Genomic DNA, 22,026 nt, shown 5'->3' on the forward strand with positions numbered 1-22,026 from the left:
TCCCTAATTTTTGACTGTCCCCTTGTCCTAACATTTCTTCTGCTTTAAAATGCTTCATTCTTGCACTTGCTGTTTGGGGTCAAAGATGGCAAGTCCAGTGCATCCAAACAGGGTGCTTGGCAGGTCCTGTAGATGGACTTTGGGTGCGTGACCTGTGCTCTGTCTGCAATTTATGGTTTTCCATGTATTTCATCTATACATGCAATGCTGGGTTTACTTTTGATTTTCAGTTTATCTATACCTGTAAGGGTTTGTGTATTCAGTTGCTGTACCTACAATGCAGTGTTTCCATGTACTAGTTATTTACTCTATACCTCCAAACACATGGTTTGTACATCTTATTCAGTCGATCTATACCTTCAGTGCTGTGTTTATTTGATCTATACTGAACTACATGAGGGATCAAAAGAGTACAGTGAAGGAGGGGACAACAAATGCCGACCCTGATCATGACGTGCACGTCAGTTTCTGGTCACTTAACGGACCTGCACCATTCATGTGTTATGCGATCGGCGTAGGATTGTGCTCCTCCCCTGCCTGCCGCGTGAGGCTATCTCTTGCTAGGGTCAGATTCCCTCTGTCAATCTTCTAATGTTTTTGGAGGTTTTTTGTGCTTGGTAGAGCGCCTGATTGCATGGCATGGAGTGCATGGGGGGGGGTGGCGGCAAACAAATGCCTAGGGTCCAATCAATATTAAGGATGGCCCATACAAGTATATATTGTATGTTGTAGAAAGACTCTCCATCCTAAATCTTTACTGCGCTCTACTGGATATCCATTTTTCTGTATAATCTTTTTCAAGTTCATTGATGATTGTAGCAAAGAGCTGGAGATCAGGCATTTACCAAAGTAACATGATCTGCCCCTGACTTGATTTGACGTTGTTGCTATACCTCTAAATATCTTGGCAACCAGAATTATTTTCTGCAGGCAATAGTCATCAAACCCTATTTTTACAATGTGTCATTTTTAATGATGCACACTAATTTATTTATATTTTTTACATCTAGATTCTCCTGCATACCAAAGAGATGGTGCAGAAGGTGAGTTTGGCTGCTTATTTTTTCACTCTGCTTTCATCTAAGGTTTCCCTTTTTTTTTTATGTACGAACAAAAACAAACACGGAAAAACAACAAAGGCCACACCTGGCGAAGTTGTTGTACGCCACAAAACTGTAACCCAAACAAACTGGAAAGTGTTTCTCTTTGGATGCCTATTTACCAATGTAATCCTTCCTAATGGATTATAGCTTCATTCTTTCCCTAACACAGATATGATGGAGCGCTGCTTGAAGCCTGCATGCGAGTCTTTCCAGCAAATTAGCAACAGTGTTAATTAGAGTTTACTCGCAGTTCCGCTATATTGTATGAGCTGCAGCGTTGTGTTTATTATGATTGTTTTTCTGGCTCCCTTCATCTTCGGCTAAATAGTTTCAGCGTTCTATACTGTTCTCAACATAAAATATGCACTTTTATGTCTGCTTTTATTGGCGCCTGACATTTAACAGAGTTACAGGAAGATTTCTTCCCCGCTTCCGCTGCACTTTAATGTTTTTTTTTTTTTTATATATATTTTAATAAAGGAGGACCAATAAATGGATATAAAATTATTAGTGTCACTGCTAATTTCAAAAGATTAGTTTTTTCTTCATTTCAAGTACTTTGAAGTGTGTGTGTGTGTGTGTGTGTGTGTATATATATATATATATATATATATATATATATATATAAAAAAATGAATGTCCGTGTATCTCCATGTAACATACAAATCTAGTATTCAAAAAAAAAATAAAAAAACCCCAAGTGTTCGGCTACAAACAAATCAGCGAAAATGGCTGCGTTCCTTCCTTCCTCCCTCATGTTTTATTCTAATTCTTTTTTGGCCCTGTGCTTTTATCTCCCTGCTCTAATAGTGCAGTCGTTTTCGTGTTTGCGTTGTAATCCACAGTAAATGGCTGTTCTGCTATGAAGAATGAAATCATTCGTTTTAGCTCGAGAACACAGATCTGTGGAAATACATTGTATCGTTGGGAGAGCCGAGCAAACATAATGGCTTAACGGATATGTATCTACACAAGTTCTTTAAGAAAGGATTTGTACTTGTTAGATACTTATTCGAATTGTGGCCGGACACATCAGATTAGGAGGTCTTCTAGCGGGGCTTTTGAGGAGCCATCTAAAATGATTTTGTAATGGAATTAGTACTTGGAATTATCCTGGTTAGTAGAACGTCTGTCACAGAAGTAGGAGCCATTCTCACAAGGTAGTAATTGCCCCCCCCCCCCCACAATTTCCAAATATCAGAATGCAGAGTAAAGTCAAAAGCGCTGCAGTCAGCTTCCTCTATTTCTACTCTTCCTAATGAACCCATTCGGTTTTAAGTATTAGAAGTATTTCTACACTACAGTATAGTTTCCATTACCCAAAAGTAAGGGTTTGTATACGTCTAAGCCAGCGCATTTTCTAAGCTCCTTTTCCCTTTCTGAAAACTCATACAGACATGTATAATATTTTATTTAATCCCTTCCGAACACAGCGCTCTGAAATAACAGAACTAACATTTTAATTACAAAGACCTGATTTGCACATTTCTTTACTTCACTTTTTTTTGTTTGACAGATGAATCTTGAAGTGATATATGGTGATACGGATTCTATCATGATCAATACCAACTGTAACAATTTGGAGGAAGTCTTTAAGCTTGGAAACAAGGTCAGTGAGCGTCTCATTCTTCTTAGCATTCTAGATATTACTCAGTTTAGTAGTTGATCTGCCAAAGTATCTGATTTGCCCACTGCACTGGCAGGTAATAACATGTAGGTTGTTAAGATGGGCAATTGACACCATTAATTCTCTTGGACCTTTTCACCTCTTAGGAAATGTTTCCGCTCCCCGCTCTCTAATCGTGGCTAGTATGTGTTCAGTATGCAATTTGCTTACTAGTTGGAATATCTACTTTCTGATTTTTGTTTTCCTTTTATGCAGTAGTTCAGTCATGCCTATTCTCTTTTTTCCCAGGTTAAAAGTGAGATAAACAAATCCTACAAACTGCTGGAGATCGATATAGATGGAATCTTTAAATCTCTTCTACTTCTAAAGAAAAAGAAATATGCCGCTCTTGTCGTGGAGCCTACTGGCGATGGGAAGTACGCCACAAAACAGGAGCTGAAAGGGCTGGATATCGTCAGAAGGGATTGGTGTGAACTCGCCAAACTTGCTGGAAAGTGAGTTCCATACACGTGTAAAGTATTTTAAAACCCCGTTCCCTCTCCAATCACTATCAAGTGATGTTTAAAGGAGCTATTCCAGGTAGATAAGAAATTGCTCTCTCTAGTATACACTTTCTGTCGTCCTGTTTTTGACAACAATCAACATATTCACTTTGAATTAGGCATTTTCACGCGATTAAAGAGTTACTAGGACGGGTTGTTTCCAATTCTACGTTGACATAAACAAAATACCTGCTGTCGGAACAGCACCGTTAAATTTGCCGTTGGTGCTTGGAGGATGTGGCGGTTTCCCCGGATCTGGCTTATTGAATTGAATATATTTTATCGACCGATATAATGTTTGTATAAAACCCAGATGCTTTCTCATGGTAGCAGCCTTTTTTTTTTTTTTTTTTTTTTTCCCCCACTCTGACCATTTTAGCTTACTGCTTTTAAACAATCTTCCCAGGTCATGGTGCATATTAACTAAATATCCTTTCCAGATGACTTTGTCGGTACCTGGGATTTTCTGAGACTCGTGTATAAAAAAAATAAAAAATAAAATAAAATTAATTTCATAATTCTCTTGGGAAAAGAGTTGTAGAAGTGCCAGTTCTCGAAGACTTCCTAATCGGCAGCAGCTTTGTATTAAACTGGAATTGCTTTGCTGCGCAGCACCGCCTCTAGACTTTGTCTTGAAATCTTAATTCTGAAAAGCACAACAAAATACCAAAATATTGAACGCTGTTATGCTTTTGTTATAGCCCAGCAAGGGGCTTTGGCTTTACAAAGAAAACAGATGCAGTAGCGGTGGCCCATTTTGTAACTTGAATCATATGCTCCTGGAAATGCTGACAATAACACATCTGAGGTATTTCACAGTATCAGAAACCCGCAGAAAATACCATCTGTGCAATGTGGAGGAAAAAAATGAATATATATATTGATAAACAATATACTATTATATTTTTGCCTATTTTAATAAATGGGAATCTGCAAGGCATGGGTACATTTTTTTTTTTTTTTTTCCTTTTCTCATCATTTTCTATGAAATGGTCATCTGAGCAAAGAATAAATTGTATTTTTCTTACTACATGCAGCATTGATCTGTACTGTTAAGCTTGTTGTCTACCTCCTGTTTGTTTACCAGTCTGCATCATTTCAGTTATGTTATCAGCCAAATTCTGTCCGACCATCCCCGTGATACCATAGTAGAAAACATTCAGAAGAAGCTTACGGAAATTGGTGAGAATGTGATGAACGGTGGCGTCCCCATCAGCCAGTTTGAGATTAATAAGGTAATGAAATACTGTTTCCTTTTATGTTTGCCAGAAATCCCTGTCTATTTCAATAAATGTACCGCCTAAGTAGGTTTTCTTTTACTTAAGGCCTTTTTTTTTTTTTTTTTTCCTATTTAACTCTGCAGTGAAATAAAGGGATACGCCTGACAATTTTTTTCTTAGGGGGCCAGTAGTTGTGACTCTCAGCCGTTACCCAGTAAACGTAACTTTGCCGTAATTATGTCTCATCATCAGACAGGCCTCTGATAAGCATTGCTTCCATATTAACTCTCTATTTAACCAATCTTTGTTTTTTGTTTTGTTATTTTAACCATGAAATATATTGTTAATTATATAATTTAACTGACAGCCCCCCCCTTTTGCTTTCTTTTGTGGTTCTTCGTTTTTCTGTAATTTTGGAACTTATTTGCAATGTTTGTTTTTGTGTCGTTTATCAAAGGCGCTGACAAAGGATCCTCAGGATTATCCTGACAAAAAAAGCTTGCCCCATGTTCATGTCGCGCTGTGGATCAATTCCCAAGGAGGCAAGAAGGTGAAAGCCGGGGATACCATCTCGTATGTCATCTGTCAGGTACGTCACAAACACATTTTTGTTCTGGAAAACGGCAAAAGGAGGCGATGCCCGTGTCACAACTTGGAAGAGTAATGTGTTTCTCCATTGGATGTCAGGCCTCTGTTAAGGTAGTTTATGGGTATTATTGGACAAGCAAAAGTGACGCAATTATTAACAACTTCTGCTCACGTTATCTGATACTTCCCTCCTTTAACCATATGTTAAAATTAGTCGTAACAGCACTTATTTAAAACCTCTTGTCTTTCTTTTCAATAACATGCAAGTTAAGTTTTCGTATTCGTTTCTAATCCCCTTTGAGTCTACCTTTTGCGTTTCATCGTAGTATTGTTAAAATACAAACTACTAGTACTGAACACATTTCACATTTCCACAATTTGTTTCATATGCATTTTCACCGCTATGTGTTCATTGTGTTAGTCAGACCTTAAACATATGCCAATGAATCTATTCTCTCAACTCCAGGGAAAACAGAATTATACTGAATTGAGTCATAAGGGCTAATAACGCTCAGTATAGAATCTTTTGAAATCTGTGAAATGCGGAGTATTGTTATCTGTGTAAATATCTTTGACTTTTCTTTGGAAACGTAAGACTCTGAGCTGCAAAAAGTGGATTTGACTTGACTTGCTTAGATGTAATGGAGGCGTCTACATGGCAGCCCCCCATGGCTGGTAACTGCTTTGGGTAGTTGACGTAAAACACAATCACGCAGATAAGCGGTCAACCATGTTTATACTATTAATAATAAAAAAAATCTTGTAGCCTGTAACAGGTTTATGGAGGGAGGATTGTATATCAAGATTCTATATTCATCAAAATAACATGAAATGGGTTAGAAATACAGTGTAGACGTTGTAAATGACTATTGTAGCTGGAAACGACTGATTTTCAATGGAATATCTTAATAGGCGTACAGAGGCCATTTATCACTCCAATCACTCCTGTGTTCAAATGCCACGTTGTGTTGGCTAATCCAAGTTTTAAGTTACGACATACACAGGGCTAGACAAGTTTAAATGAAAAGCTAGGGCTCTGACGGTTTTACTTGAAGTGTACACCTGGGATCAGTAGACGAGCGCACTAAGCATGCCTGCGTTATATTTTTAGATGCCTCGCATCCTGGGATTTCTGTTGGCGTTCACATGTATTTTTCTGATATCTGTGTTTTGTACAATTGCTGTAAAATAATCCTAAATATATAATTTTCTCCTTGTTTCCCTTCGCTTATACATTCCAGTTCATTATTGAGCACAATTTGTTATTTCTGGCACGCCATTCAGGGTGCCAGCCCGTAAAGATTTCTGTATATTCAGCGTAACATGACCTTGACATATGATTTATTTCAAACTTGTTTTTAATGTATACTTAATAGAAGGGTGGCCTTGGAAAGGCCACCTGATGCCTGTGTAAAAATCGCTATTGTGGCAAATGAGCTTTTTCTTTAACCAAAAAAAAAGGCTTCTTGCATTTTGGCAAGCAGGGATTAAATATGTTTAATACAATTTAAAGGCGGTTGTGATTTTGGGGAGTTAATGAGTATGTTAAGTGTAAAAACAATTTAGCTTCATCTAATTGGAGCAGGGTGGGAGTTCTGTGTATGGAAATATAAAATATTGCCTTCAGCACCTGTTGATCACTTCGGCCGTACGCAGCATAAGTCTAAAATAGACCTTGTATGGTTGTTCTCCTTTTATGTAGGATGGATCGAATCTTAGCGCCAGCCAAAGAGCGTATGCCCCGGAGCAGCTGCAAAAGCAAGACAACCTTTCCATTGACACACAATACTACCTGTCGCAGCAAGTCCACCCGGTGGTGTCCCGGATCTGTGAACCCATAGACGGAATCGATGCGCCTCTTATAGCTGCGTGGCTAGGTATGTATGCAGTTCCAGGTGGGGAAAAACTCCCAGCCTATACTCATGGGGCTACAATGATTCATTGCTTTCCGTGAAACAAGTGTCGGTAACTGTCCAGTGTGTAATCCAGGTTTGTATGCGCACCATCCCCCCTAATACAATGCTGCTCCATCCGTAGCGTATGTCTTCCGGCTAGTTATGGAAAACCGGATTTCATCTGTTGCTTTCCCCTTCTAAAAGCCAAGATCTGCTGCAATCCAAGACTAAGTTGGATATTAATAAAATGCTCTAATAGAATAGATTTTTTCCTGTTGGGTAGAGTGAAAGGTGTTAATAGAAAAGTAGTAATCATTCAGCGACTTGTCCACGTTCATCTTCATTCCATAATGAGCGCAGTAAATCGGGTTATAAAGGGAATTCTTGTTTCCCTCCTTCGACTTCCCCAATAAATATGGACAAGAATACGTCTTCTGCTCCGTGCCCATGCGCTGCCTCACGCTAGGGTTCCTGGGATTGCAGTGAGCATTGATTTTATTGGGAGCACTTTCTTGCCGATCATTGGCTGCTTTTGGCTGTCAAAACTGGTCTATATGCATTCACTGTTTAGACAGCAAAGTGTCTCTTTTTGTAACCCCCAAAATTAGTTTTTTAAGTTCCAATATACTATACATTCTGTTAATTGACCTTTCTGAAGTAAAGATCATTGGTTTCAGGGTTGCTATCTCCACAGAAGCTACAGTGTTAAATCCTTAGGATTACTAGATCTATATGACAAAGCCCCTCTTGACTATTTGTCAACATCAGCTACTTGGGTATTACGTTGTAATATGCAGGAGAGGAGATCCAGTGCCCAATTTGTGTGTTCATTGATCTGGCTGCCCCAAAAAGCCGTTCGGTATCGTTGCAAATACAGATGTTTGCTATTTTGTGAAAAGGCACAAAATTATTTTGTTTAATGACATTTGACGCAGTTTGCAGCCTGAATAAACTAAACTAAATTATACATAACGCCATAGGACAATAACAAAAAAGAAAAATAACATGAACATTCCCCTTTAAGTTATCATGAAAGTTACCATGCAAAAAAAAATCCCTAGCTTGTCAACAGCATATTGCGTAGCGAAGGGTTAATGTAGTTAGTTTATACTTCACATTGGTGATACCTCTAGGTGGCAGCACCGGCTACCGTAAAGACCGGTAAACAAAAAGAAAAATACTTACCCGTTAAGATAACGTTAAAAAAAAATAAATTGTAAAATATGCTATGACTATTGCTTAAGTGGATAGAAAGTCGCTCCGTTAAGCTTGGCGTGTGTTTTTTTTTGTTTTGTTTTTTGTTTTTTTTTTGCTCCAATAGCCTTTCTCTCACTAGTGAACAAGTGTCGACGTTTCCTGAAAACCCAATTTTATTATTTTTTAGAAATATATGTATATATATATATATATATATATATATACACACACACTACTGTTCCACCATTTAGGGTCACTCAGCTGTTTTAAAGGAAAACCAGGAAATATGTGTGTGTGTGTATATATATATATATATATATATATATATATATATATATATATATATAAACGTGTGTGTGTATATGCACGTGTATACTTTTTTAACTTCATGGCAGAAAGTATTTGACTATATCCACACATCATCTCAGCCTCGTGTGAGAGCTATTCTAACCAGGACAAATTTTTACCCTCGCAAATTTGTGTGTGGGGGGGAAATCCCACTCTCGGGGAGGAATTAAGATAAAAAGGTTATCTGTTGTCTTTAGTGCTAAACGATGGAAGCCACACCGATCTCTCAGAGTAAATCTGAGATAATTAACAGGGGCAATTGGCTTTGACAGTGTCATGAAGTGATAATGGACATTGCTGAAGAAATGAGGTTGCATCTCGGGCTGTTCTCAGGGTCTTCATTCCCCATTGTTGTTTTTTCTGAAGCAATAGATGGCGCTTTTCCCCCTGGGGGCTCCGTGTTAAGGTTTTGTTTAGCAAACAGGGGGCCGGAGTGCCCTACGACAGGTGGATGCAGCCGGCTTGCCCTCAAGTTGAGTCGATGAACCATACAACCTTTTGGGAAAGTAGATTGCATATCATGGTGATAACTGTTCCCTGCTGTGCTTTTTGGGCGAAAAACAAAGGCTCAGGGATAGCACTTTAGTCTCTAGACCAGATCTCTCGGTTGTGATCTGGATCTGCGTTAAAGCATTGAACGTGCAAGTAACTGGCTTATTGCTGTTTTATACTTTTGTTGTTAAAATTGGTTCCAAGCGCATTCTACTTTTCTTTTTAATGAAGGTGGTGTGCAAGCTCGCAGGTTTACTTGTCAAATGAAACAGTTTTTCTTAAGTAAAACCAATACACATGAAAATGATGCTTTAAGCAAGGCATTTTAATGGCCAAATTTTGTGAAATTTAGCACGCTTTGGAATCATTCAAAAAGACTAGCTGAACCCAAAAGCTATGTTACTGGACAAACTTGATTGTTACTATATGCATATTTATTTTTTCATTTTCATACCGTGTTTGTATTTTTCCTGTTTTGTTTTTTTTTTTGTTTTTTTTTTTTTGAAAGTGTCCCTCTTAAAATATATCCTTGAGTCGCCATTCATGATTTTTTTTTTAATGCCTTGTAAAAGTCGGACGGGTATCATAGTATACCCTGTACAAAAGGGCATAGTCTAAAACGTGAATGTAGGGGTAAGGCTAACATGAACACATGACAGGGCCAAGGTTTGAGGTTTCCACAGCTTAAAGTAAAGAGCAGATTTAGGCCCAACAGTTCTTACAATCTCTTGAGAAACTACAACTCCCTTAATGTCCATCCCAAACTTCTCCGGAGTTTCTATAAGAGGCTAGTCAGATGTGAACTTCAGTGCTTGTTCATGTATGCTGTTGCTGATTGCTTACGTAGGTAACGGAAATTATTGCCCTGATTAAGAATTTCGGATCTCACCCGAATGCTGTTTGGCCTTTTTAGATAAACTAAGCCTTTTAATAAAAGTACCTATTTTTTGCAGTTTTTTTATTATTATTATAAAGAACACAATCTCAGTGCCGGATACTAGACACTAGAAATGAAGTTTTACCCCATTTGGGGGTAAAGAAAACAAAATTGAGTTTGCTATAAAGAACAATCTACAAAATAGAAAATCTAATCCTAAAAGACAAGATTGTAAATGTCCTAACAGTTACAGTAAGTATTTTGGTGAAAATAAAACGGAGAATTGTTTAATATTGAGCATTGGTTGATGTTTTTTGGGAGAATTTTCTCCTTTGTTTGCGACCAATGATTTATTTTATTTATTTATTATTTTTTTTTTTTATAGAAAAAGTTATATCGACTGACCATTATGTAATATATTCAGCTTGGAACAAGCAGAAACATTTTTTTAGGAACCCTGGCTTCTGGGGTTTGTCAAATCCCTGTCCATATGGCCAATTATCTGCTGCAAAAATGTATCGTTTACGTGTGATTGTTTCAATGTTGGTAATGCAATTAAGTTATCTTTCTAAGTAAGCTTAAATTCAGCTTGGAACACTCAGATATGAGCCTTGCGTTCTTAAGAAGGCTATATTTTTGTATGAAACACTTTTTTTTTTTTTTTTTCCACATTTCTAACAGCTTTACCGTGACACATTAAATGAGGGAAAATACGCTTAAAATCTAGCTGTGTAGGCTGTGTCAAGAAAATAGTTGGTCTGATTATTCATTTGTTCCCTATTTATGTTCTCGCCTTCAGGTACTTAGCATCAAAGCAAGAGTTTTTCTACCAATTAACACCTTTTCTGCAGAAGCCTGCTCAGTTTAGCGGAAAGTGCTAATTCCCTCTCATTCTGTAATTTAGGATTCCAGACATTAATAGAATTCGTTCCTTGACAATAATGCACGTGAAAACAAAATACCATAAATCATGAAACGAATACTTCTTTCCCCATATTGCACGGATTCATTTGTTACACTACTTATTTTCACAAGTGTTCTCTCTCACTACTGCGTGTCTTGAATTTATATCGTTTGAAAATCGCAAACTGTACAGATAAGCACACGCACCCTAATGCATACACTATTGTACAAATGTTTTAGGCATGTGTGGGAAAAATGCTGTTAAGTAAAAAAAAAAAAAATGCTTTCCAAAAAAGACATGTTAATAAGTTTATTTCTATCATTTAACAAAATGCAAAGTCAGTGACCACCCTTAGCCTTCAGAACTGCATCAATTCTTCTAGGTACACTTGCACGCGGCTTTTTAAGGAGCTCAGCAGGTAGGTTGTTTCAAACATCTTGGAGAATTAACAGTTAAGATTGAGATCAGGGCTCCCTGGGGGGCCCTACCATCACTTTCAGAAGATAGTTCTCATTGACTTGGCTCTATGTTTGGGGTCGTTGTCATTCTACAGAATAAATCAGATGCCTCCCTGATGGAATTGCATGACGAATAGTATCTGCCTGTGTTTCTCGGCATTGACCAAATCCCCAATGCCATCTGCAGAAACGCAGCCCCAAGTATGCAAAGAGCCTTCACCATGCTTCACTGTTGCCTGCAAAGGTTTATTCTTGTACCGCCCTCTAGCCCTTCGGCAAACAAACTGCCTTCTGCTACAGCCGAACTTTTAAATTGGCTCATCGGTCTAGAGCACCAAATGCCATACTTCTGCACCCCATTTCCTTTGTTTATGTTAATAGTGGAGTTACCTTGCCTTGTTTCTAAAATTGGAGGCAAGGCCTTTTGTCCACAAGTCTAACACGAAGACTACTTGTGACTTCCCTGGGTCCCACTGTTTTCTGCCAATGTACTGCCTGTACATCTTCTGATTGTGAAGGGAAGTAATCATGATGCGTCTCATCTGCTGTGCAAGGTTTGCTTGGCCGACTGCTGTGTTTATGGTCTCCAACATTGCCAGTTTGTGCTTCTTCAAAAGAGCTTGGACAGAACATCTGTAAGCCCATGTCTGCCTTGAAATTTCTGCCTGAGAGGCCTTGCTGATGCAGTTTAAGTAACTTATGTCTGGGTTTTTTTAAAATGGCTGTATGTTAATTGCTTTAAAAATGTTTTTCTTGAAAACCAAATGATGCAAAAATAATAACCCCACACTAGAATGTACATGGAAGTTTCACATGGATATATGTGCATGGTGCCTGGAAGCATGCACAAGACGCTTGACGTCACTGTCTCACTGGCATTAGGAGGTAGCTGCCGTGAGAGTGAACGGCTGGTGTTTGAGTGAAGCCGTGCTTCTTTTCCAGAAAGCTGGCGATCCTCAAAGCTTAAGATTTGCTTAGCGGATCCTTGAACCTTAAAAATCATAGGCGTTATTTATGAGAGCTTGACGTGGTATAGCAGCATTCTAGAAACCTGAAGAATTTTTAGGAGGGCATGGTAGACAAATCGCTACAGGTGAGGATAAAACTTTTAACCCCTTAATGACAAAGCCCGTGCATGTACGGGCTCAAAATGCATTGTTTTCAATGGGTTTAGGAACTGCTCATTGTCCTTGAGGGGTTAAACACCTAACATTTGTATTGGTGCTAAAGTACACATTACAATTTTTAGTCTATTTGCCAAGGCCCTTCACAATAAGTATATAGTGTTTTTTTTGTTTGTTTTTTATGCCTGATCACATCTTACCCATTTTTCCAGGGCTTGACCCCTCTCAGTTCCGGGTTCACCATCACTACCAAAAAGACGAGGAGAATGATGCTTTGCTGGGTGGTCCTGCTCAACTCACCGATGAGGAGAAATACAGAGATTGTGAGAGGTTCAAGTTCTTCTGCCCAAAATGCGGAACTGAGAATATTTACGATAATACTTTTGATGGATCGGTGAGTCACCTTTAGAATTACGCAACCTATATCTCAAATGTTTGTAAACAGCGAAGCTTCAAGCCACAAAGGTCCTTCTGATGTAAAAAGATGCAGTATTTGTGATGAAGGCCTGCTAATAATTGCAGTTTAAAATAAAGACCTCTGCTTTAAGTGGAATCTGCTTCTTCCCAAAAACACACATTGGCAATAATAATAATAATAATAATAATAAAAAAAAGAGAATACTGATGAGTGACTTTTATGCTCTGATTATTGTAGACAATCACATCCTGTCCTTATTTAGTTTTTTTTTTACACCGTTCATAAAGCATGTTTGTAGACTTAAAACTTGATGCCGGCCAGAAAGAAATCTGGTGCACACTAGTGAATATTATGGTTCATGTGCCGGGTAGTCAACGTAAAAATATATTCTTTAAAATCTGAATACGATATATTTTAAGCCCGTAGAGACAGATTGATTTGACCAAGGCTTTAGGGCGGTGATTGAGGCATTCCTAGACACCAACCTGTCTTTTTAAAAGGAGTAGTTAGCTCAACAATGAATAGTGTATTTAGTATGTTTGTGCTTTGCAGTTTAGTTGGCCTCATATTTTGAGCCTCGGTGTGCTAAGGATGGATTGTTTGAGCTACGGTGCCTGGCATCCTTTACCAAATAAGCAATATGTTCAAATTGTTAGAACTTATCTGCGGCTCATCCCACATTCCTCTTATTAATGAGTCTGGTTACACTATCTCTCCTGCTGGCTTTCCACTTCAGACTTGAAAGCCCTGGAGTGTGTTTCTGCCGTGAAACAATGCCAAAAAATGCATCCTCGACCTTGGACCACAAAACTAAACTAGGTTGGCTTGGCAGCTTCTCCTCACTGTTCAGCCACACACTGGCTTTTGGCATACAAACAGGACATGAAATCGGGAGGGGGGAGGGACCTTGAAAATTAGTGAGCTCTGATTTTTTTTTTTAATCTAAATTAAAAATAATTATTTTAAGCTAATTTGGACAAACAGATGTTTTGCATTTTCTCCATATCAAAACAAAACAATCCTTCGTAGCACACGAGAGAAAGAGGCAGCCACAGATCAGCGGTTTCAAGCGAAATCCTTGACTTTTGCTTCATTACAGCTGTAAATAAAATAGCTAATTGCATAGAGACTTGACAATTTGCAGATGGGCAAAACTCTGGATGAGCCGGATGTGGAGCTCTGAAATCGCTTCCACCTGGGTTTCTTCTCTTGTGAGGGCGCGGGGAGCTAATGTTAACAGGGAAGTAGGAAGGTGAGCGTGAATTGGAGAGCTTGATCTGAAAATGGGCAATTTGAGGATTCATTTTGCAGCTTTCTATTTTTAGGCTGGGAATTTTTGTTATGACCACCTGGGCGATAATAAACAATTTTATTTTAAAATGTATTTTTGAAACTCATTTAATAAGTACACCGGACATGGGGAGCAGCTTTCCGTATCTAAAATGCTTGTTAAATCAGTTATTCTCTCAGTGCCGCAGTCTGTGGTGTTGTTTTTTTGTTTTCTCTTTTTCTTGACCTGTTTGTCTGTGGGACTGTGGGGTTGTCTACCCCGATCGCAAAGCAATAATCAACGGAGATTGCAACATAACAGTTCAGGGAACAAATTGATCTTTGGGTTCTATGATCGTTGAATTCACAGACTGATGTTGTGTATCTTGCTGTTCTCCCCTAGGGTGTTCATATTGAGCCCAGCCTGAGACGCTGCAGTAAACCAGAGTGCGATGCCTCTCCCCAGGACAGTGTTACTCAGTTGCAAAATAAGTTGATGCTGGATATCAGACGCTTTATAAAGAAATACTACCGCGTAAGTCAAATACCATTGTGTGCTGTTTATTGTACAGGTGATGCCAAGCTCAGAAAGAAATGTGCGTCGGGAGCAAACCCACATTGGCTTGTAAGGTAATCTATGGTCTAGTAGGGTAAAAATCATCAGGCTAAATGATCAACGCACATAGGCTAAAGTAATATGAGAGGGAGGAAATGCCAAATGTTGAGATGCATAAAAAGATTCAACAAAGTAAGATCCACTCTAAAATTAGCATGCAAAACGTTTCGTTAAAAAGTGGAAAAAAGTGGCTGTCCAACATAGGACAAGACCAAGAAAAAATGGTCTAGATGAACCAAATTTTAAAAAAAACGTATTGGAATTGTTATGAGAAAACAACCCTACGTAGTTGTTTTTAAATAATTTTTATCAAACAATGCTTATCTCTCTATTTTATGGTTTATTACAGGCCAACTTGGCCACTCTCGCTAAAAAGACTAATTGGCATCGACCCTTCATACTGTATAGTTAACAAGTAGTACACAAGTGTATGCAGCAGCCGAGTACCTACAGAATGACAACCTATTTCAGCTTTACTATTTATTAAATTTACAGACACTCTTGAGTTCATTCAATAAAGAGGGAGCAGGTGTCATTTCTTTAACGTCTCCAACTATAAAAAGTAATTTCACTCTTAGAAGAATTTACAAAAAAATGACCCTTCGTAATGCATACAGAAGCGTTGCTTTTGTTAAGAATAGATGTACCTTTCTTGACCGAAACCTTCATACCAAAGACTGTTTTTTTGTATGATCTGTTCTGCGAGAATTGTGGCCTCTGATAAACTGATATTGCTTTTTGACAATATTAAGGGAAAAGACATTCCATAACAAGTGCTGATAACTTCACTGGATAAATTACACAAAGACTATTTGAAAAAGTTGTATGTTTCATTAGACTTAGATTTGGTCTTAAGTTCTGCATATCTCAGTAGCTGCTTGTTCCTTTAGAGCCCATACAAACTATGCAAGTAATTGTACGCTGCTTCTTAATGGGCCACGTGGGATACCTTCCTGCCATATTGCACTGAGTGGGATGATTTTTTAATTGTAAGCTGCACATTAAATAGATGAAATAGAATTTACTTTGCTTTAGAAATAATAAACTAATCTATAAAGATGGGTGATTTTGTAAACAAGGAAACACTGTCTTGCATATAAATTTGCTTCAAATGTTTCTAGTGAACAGCTGTTCCCAAATAGAGACTATATATAGCTAATGAACGTTTTGCCAAATATTTTTTAATATATTTTTTGTTTTCATGTGGAACAGTTATTTTTTCCATTCTATCTGACATTGTGCTTGTAATTATGCAAATTATGAATCCAAATTATTGTTGGGACCTCTGAAACACCATGTTGTTTTTTCAAGCTCTTATTAGAGCTCAAGACTGTAGAGTATGTATGATGTGCTGATATTTGCAATAAGGTAAAGGGCACTTTTATGTGTATGGTGATCTTTCAGGCATCATCCCTCACTCTGAAAGTGTCCAAACCCCCATCCAATAAGTGCTTGTAGACAAAAAATGCCAGATTCTAGATACTGGTTTATTTATCTAGACAAAGGTTCCATCCTTGCTTACTGATGTCTCATGACATAAGGTCTGCATATAGCGGAGCACATTTGAATCTCTAGCTGGGCTGCAGGAGAAGACACTGATGTTACTCACCTCTACAGCTTGTGCTATTAGCTTGTTAACACCGTGCTCAATGTCTGGCATACAACATTGTAAAGGAGAGTTCAAAGACTGGGACAGTCGTTAGAATCGATGTGTATTGTGTAAAAAAAACAGAGCCACTTGGCTACCTTTATTCCTTTTACTACATCTCCAGGCCCTACACTAGCTATGCATACAGAATTACCAAAATTGTTGAGTAGGTTAAATATGACATCATTATCCCCCAGCTTTCTTGTATGTTCTTTTGTATATGCAGTTATTCTCTTCAGTGATTAAAAACTTCAGATTTCTGACAAGCATAAGTTGTCACAACAGATAGCCAAAAGCATTAATTATTGTTCAGCATACCTTCCCTTTCCAAAAGGAACGTGTTGAAAATAAAGCATTCAGAATAAAAACAAAAAAAATTATGTAGCAATATCCTGATTATAACATGCACATCAGTCCATGAATTGGATTTTTTTTTTTGCACACAGTTTGCAATTCAGGGATACATTTACTGAGAATTCAAAGGGTTACAAAAAAAAAAACCCCACTAATAATATAACATAATAATATACCGATGCCACCAGTGCATAGATTTCTCAGGTTTGGGGGCTAAAAGGCAACATTTGGGACATGTGCATTCTTCTGTTTGGAATTTTGACATCTGGTCAACCTGCACCAATTTCCTTTGTGACATCTTTGAAGAAAGCTAATTCAATGTACCCCCATCAAACCATTCATTTTTGAAAACTAGACACCCCAGGGTATTTAAAATGGGGGAACTTTAACACTTTACATGCACTTACTCTACCACCAGCCTTTGTCAAAGTCTGTGGCAATTTTAATTTTTTTTGTGTGTGTAATTAAATCAAACTTCGACAAAGGTGAGCGGTAGAATTAGGGCATGGAAAGAATATATAATATATAGAATATGCCCAGGGACATCATTGAATATTCCCGATTTAGATGTTGCCAATGCAGCAACACCCCCTAATCGACGGAAGCCATCATTGATTGCTTAATGAAGGATGGCATATCTTTAAATATGGCGGTGCCTACCGCTGGAAATAGTTTTATGACCCTATCACTTCCTTCGCTCAGCCGATGTTGCTGAAATGTTTCGATATCTAATGGTTTCTATGCACGTTCATAGTGGGGTACCTCATTACGTTAGGCTTTATTTGTTCTAGGCAGAAACTTTTTGGTCTGGTTAGTTAAGTTATACTACAAACCAGACTCCAACACAGGTGACTTAAACCTGAGAAAAATAGAAGCTCATTACTTTCATGGGCCAATTTTTCTCCAGTCTAAAAGAGGGCTTAGGAATTTCACATACAGTAAGTGCATACTTATATAGCACACACATAAGATCGTTAATTATGCCACAGAACAATAATTGATATAGTGGCTTTTTATGGAAGAGGAGGTATATAAAAATAGAAATGCCAAGCAAAATCTAATTTCAGAAGTGAAGGGTTTTTTTAAGCAACAAATTTCATCATCTTGTCAGCTGGCAGAATACCTGCTGGGGATTCACAAAGGCTAAGAATTACACTTTCATGAAATTTTCCTCACTAACTGCCCTGTTTAATTTGAAAGATAACCCACTGTTCTAATTCATTGTGCAATTGGGAGGTGCAGGTTTTTATCTTTTGATCTGACAAAGCATTTTGTGTTAATCGTTTTGGCCCTCAACTAGACACTCTTGGGATGGCGCTTTTACAATAAATGTGTCTGTGATAGCTCTTTAGTCTATTATACTTACAATAGATCCATAGAACTGGTAATTAATTCTGTACTGCTTTTGGAAACGAGAAGAATAGGTGTAACGCTGTCGAGAGCGGGTGGGAAGTTTGTTTAGCTTCTTCATTTTGAAGTGGTATCCTTGTGATGTTCAAAGGTATCATTGATTAAGTACCTGGGGACAAGTAGCTATTTTCATTCAAAAAGCTAATTTACAACTATTAGTTTATAGCTTGAATTTTGTAAAAGGTATGAATATGTCTACATATATCTGTTGTATTAAAAAGTGAGTTTTATGCTCAGATAAATTTGGGGATGTATTAGCTTTCTAAAATCTAAGCCTGTTAGAGGTAGGTTGTTATCAGTGACTTCCTAATAACCACCTTTAATCACTAGAGCTGACCCATCCCATCAGGATAACAGCTGGGTGAACCCAAAGCCAAGCCATCTAAAGCTCCTTGCGTTGGGACCTTGTGCACATCTTGAAGGAAGCATGCAATGTCCTGCGTATGTGGCTGGGCCAACAAATTTCACTTTCAAATTTAATTTAATTGACCTTTTTCTAAAGTCTTAAGCCATTGGTAGTTACAGTGCTGACACACTTCTTACAGTTCAGGACACATTTTAAACTGTGTTTACAGACTAAGAAAAATGTCTGTATTTATTAGCGACTTCCTATTTGTTTGTCATGAGGACAATAACCTTATCTGGCTGTCCTCTGCTTTATTATGCCTCATAAGTTGGTGGTTGCTTTTTTGACTGGCTCATGCAGCCTTTGTCATGAAAGGATGAGGAGAAGGTGGATAAGGTTTCAACAGGATATTGATATGATAATGCTAGGTGTGCCACATGTAGCCACCAATTTCACATTCCCCAGTGTGAATTTTTAAATATCTCCAGTAATTACATCTGCTGAGATACAAGACACAGGCTATGAAGTCAACAATAACCCTTTGAATGAATGGGCACCAAAGCAGAGAACCACAGATATTTTCACAGCTCTAAAGGGGACGTGATGACCAGTTTGGATTCCACCAAACCAGGCAGCAGTTAACCTCTTACCATGAATGTGGGCGATCGACACAATCAGAATGACAGATTTTTTTTTCATACACGACTGTTCATTGTGAGGCCACTTTGTAATCTTTACAGTTCTGTGTAATTGCATTTAAAACTGCCTTGTCCTCTGTGACACCTGAACAGTATTTCAACATATCGAAAATAACTTGTAAATCCTTAAAATATCCTTAAAATAAAATATCCTTTTCTAACCTAAAAAATAACATGTTTATAAAAATGTCTAAAACTGGCTGGGGGAAATGTTGAGGAGGCACAGAAGAAAATGCTAAATTGTTTTCTTCATATGCAAATTTATATTGTGTATATAGTGTGTGTGTGCAACCAGTGTCGTTGTGACGACGGGCAGAGAGTCTTACATGTACGTACATTCTATAAGAATTGCTGAAATACCTGTGCATAACCACTTTTCATTTCTGTCCCCTGAGAATTATTCCCCTGACTTAATTAGCACATTACATTAGTTCTGCAAGCTTCACTGTATAGATTCAGGCACTTTGCAGACAGCATAAAAAAAAGCCGCCTTTCTTCTGGCATGAAATGTTTCAAAATTGAAAAGAGAGAAAAAAAATTCCTGAAGCATTTCTGTAGAGCTCTGGGACCATCCTATGATGTGTAATTGCTTTTACATCAGTGACAAGAGAGAGACAAGAATGTGCTTTCCTTGAACTTAACAACAGTTTGGGCAATTTTCTATAATCCAGTAAATACAAATTGTAGCTTGATTATCCATCTACGTCTGTCAAGTGAATTTTAATGGATGAATGAATGAGTCAAATCTATGCATGAAAATATACAAATGTGCAAAATAGGAGGCTAATTATAAGGCTGCTGAATTTACACAAGGTCAGGTAAACAAGGCACCACTGTAATGATTATTAATTGTTAATAATGCCTTTGGGAAAACATTCACGTTTCTTTTTCTGAGTACTGAGTAGTTTCTGCATTTTCCGTCATTTGAAAACTGAAAATGATCAGCAGCAGTAGTTAGGTGATAGAAAAAATTTTTTTCTTCCCTTGGCGTTTTATTTATTTATTTTTTGTCCGCTCCTCCCTCCCCCAGCTTCCTGCAGTTCTTGGAATTGATTAATCAGTTTGTTGTTCAGTGAGATTTTTTACTTCATTTTGGTGGGTTCACTTTTTTTTTATTTTTTTTTTCACGTTATACCCGTTTAACATACAATGCATTATTACCTTGAGGTGTTTATTATTTTTTAAACAGCCACCCCTCTAGGAATCCGATGCCCTATGCTGGGGAGTGTCAGTTTTGTTGTTTTTTTCTTTTCTTTTCTTTTTTGCAGTGGGTCACTCCATTAGAAATGTATGTGTGGGGGTCACCCTAATTTTTCCTTGCCATTCCAGTTGGCACATGAGAAGAAGGCTCCGCCTACCAGGTAGGGCAGGAAACACTATAAAAAAGGAGACCTCACCCTTCCTCCCCAGTGTTGTTTCCTGCCCTACTCAGGTAGCGGTTAGGCTGCAGCTTACCTTCTTTCTCCTTTTTTTTTTTTTTTTGTTTTCTCGGAACCCCCGGGGGGGCGTCCTCTTTCCGATACCCGGTAGTGGTCCCGGTGGATCCAGGGTTTATGCGGCAGCCTCAGAGGCTGTAACTCCGCGGTCATCGCGGCAACACTCCGTCCCGGGGAATCCTCAGCGTGAGGCACGGCAGGGGAAGGTTTCCAGAGTGCTCTGGAAAACAGGCTCTGTGAGCAGGATTTCATAGCCGGCTGTGCCGGTTTCACGGAACCCGTTCTTACAAATCTCCTCTCTGTATCGCTTCCGGCGCTGCGCCCGGGGTCACGAGAGGTCAATTGACTGGGAATTTCCGGATATGATGTTTCTGGGCCTGCCTCTATAAAAACGCCAGAATGGGTAAGATCTTTCCTTGCTCTTCGTTTCTGTCCTGTATTATTGGATTTACTACTCCTCTATTGTGCCTGAGGATTGTATATTGCCTTTTCAAGTAGGTGTTTCCCTCTCGGTTTGGAGGGAGATTTCCATTGCTTTCTGTGGTTACATCTTTGTGTTTTTTCTCCTCAGTCATGTCAGACAAAAATCCAGACATCCCTCCTGAGGCCTCCCCGCATAGGAAGTCTGTGGGAAAAACGAAACACAAACCCTGCTCATCCTGTAAAAAGACCCTGCACGACCCTACGGCCAAAATGTGCAGCTCCCGCTCTCGGCCTAAAGAAGTTTCCACAACAGAATTTACCTCCTGGTTGAAGGGGGAACTTCAGTCTACCTTTGACTGTTTTCGAGCCATGGCAAGCTCCACTTAGGCGCCAGTGACTCTGCATCAGCCTTACCAGCAGGGTCCACCAAATGTTCTTCCAGATACCCTGGAAGATTATTCGGCTCCTTTTTCTGAATATGACTACCAGTCGAATGACCCCCAGTCTTCGGATGAGGACGGGGAAATTTAAGAGGAAACCTTTTTCTTCCCAGTCAAAGAAACAGGGAAACTCATCTCTGCAGTCAGATCTACTTTGAATCTACAGGATGACATGCCAGTTTCAAAACCAGATCCTTTTCAGGGTCGCTCTAGGAAACTCGAGACTTTTCCAGTTCACGATTCACTTTCTGTCATTATCACGGAGCAGTGGAAATATCCTGACCGGAGATTCTTCACGTCTTCCAGAATCAAAAAGCTTTTTCCTTTCGATAGTAAGAATTCTGATGCATTGGAAGTCCCGAAAGTGGACACCGCAGTAGCCAAGGCTACGAAAAAAACAGCCATTCCATTGGAGGACGCGTCCCATGGACCGGCGGGCTGAGAATGCCGCCAAAAGGGCTTTTGAAGCAGCAGCGGCGAACTTTCGCCCAGCTATTGCCATGGCGTCAACTTCTAGAGCCATTAAAGTCTGGCTCCAACAGGCGGTGGAAGACCTTGCAGCTATTCCAGGGACTGAGCAGGTCGCAAGAAAT

General features: G+C 38.8%; 1 protein-coding gene across 1 annotated transcript in view; it reads left to right on the forward strand.

Moving 5' to 3' along the window:
- LOC149289824 (DNA polymerase alpha catalytic subunit-like) overlaps positions 1–22,026 on the forward strand; it is a 120,047-nt gene that overhangs the window by 41,530 nt on the left and 56,491 nt on the right. The window contains exons 26-33 of the mRNA XM_089490273.1: positions 1,011–1,043; positions 2,620–2,712; positions 3,019–3,224; positions 4,375–4,507; positions 4,950–5,081; positions 6,783–6,957; positions 12,588–12,769; positions 14,466–14,597. Of these exons, the coding sequence (XP_089346399.1) occupies positions 1,011–1,043; positions 2,620–2,712; positions 3,019–3,224; positions 4,375–4,507; positions 4,950–5,081; positions 6,783–6,957; positions 12,588–12,769; positions 14,466–14,597 (1,086 nt within the window). The remainder of the gene's footprint in view (positions 1–1,010; positions 1,044–2,619; positions 2,713–3,018; positions 3,225–4,374; positions 4,508–4,949; positions 5,082–6,782; positions 6,958–12,587; positions 12,770–14,465; positions 14,598–22,026) is intronic.

The sequence above is a fragment of the Sceloporus occidentalis genome, unplaced genomic scaffold (assembly GCF_023333645.1).
Source record: "Sceloporus occidentalis isolate IW3139 unplaced genomic scaffold, rSceOcc1.0.p SCAF_43, whole genome shotgun sequence".
NCBI lineage: Eukaryota > Metazoa > Chordata > Lepidosauria > Squamata > Phrynosomatidae > Sceloporus > Sceloporus occidentalis.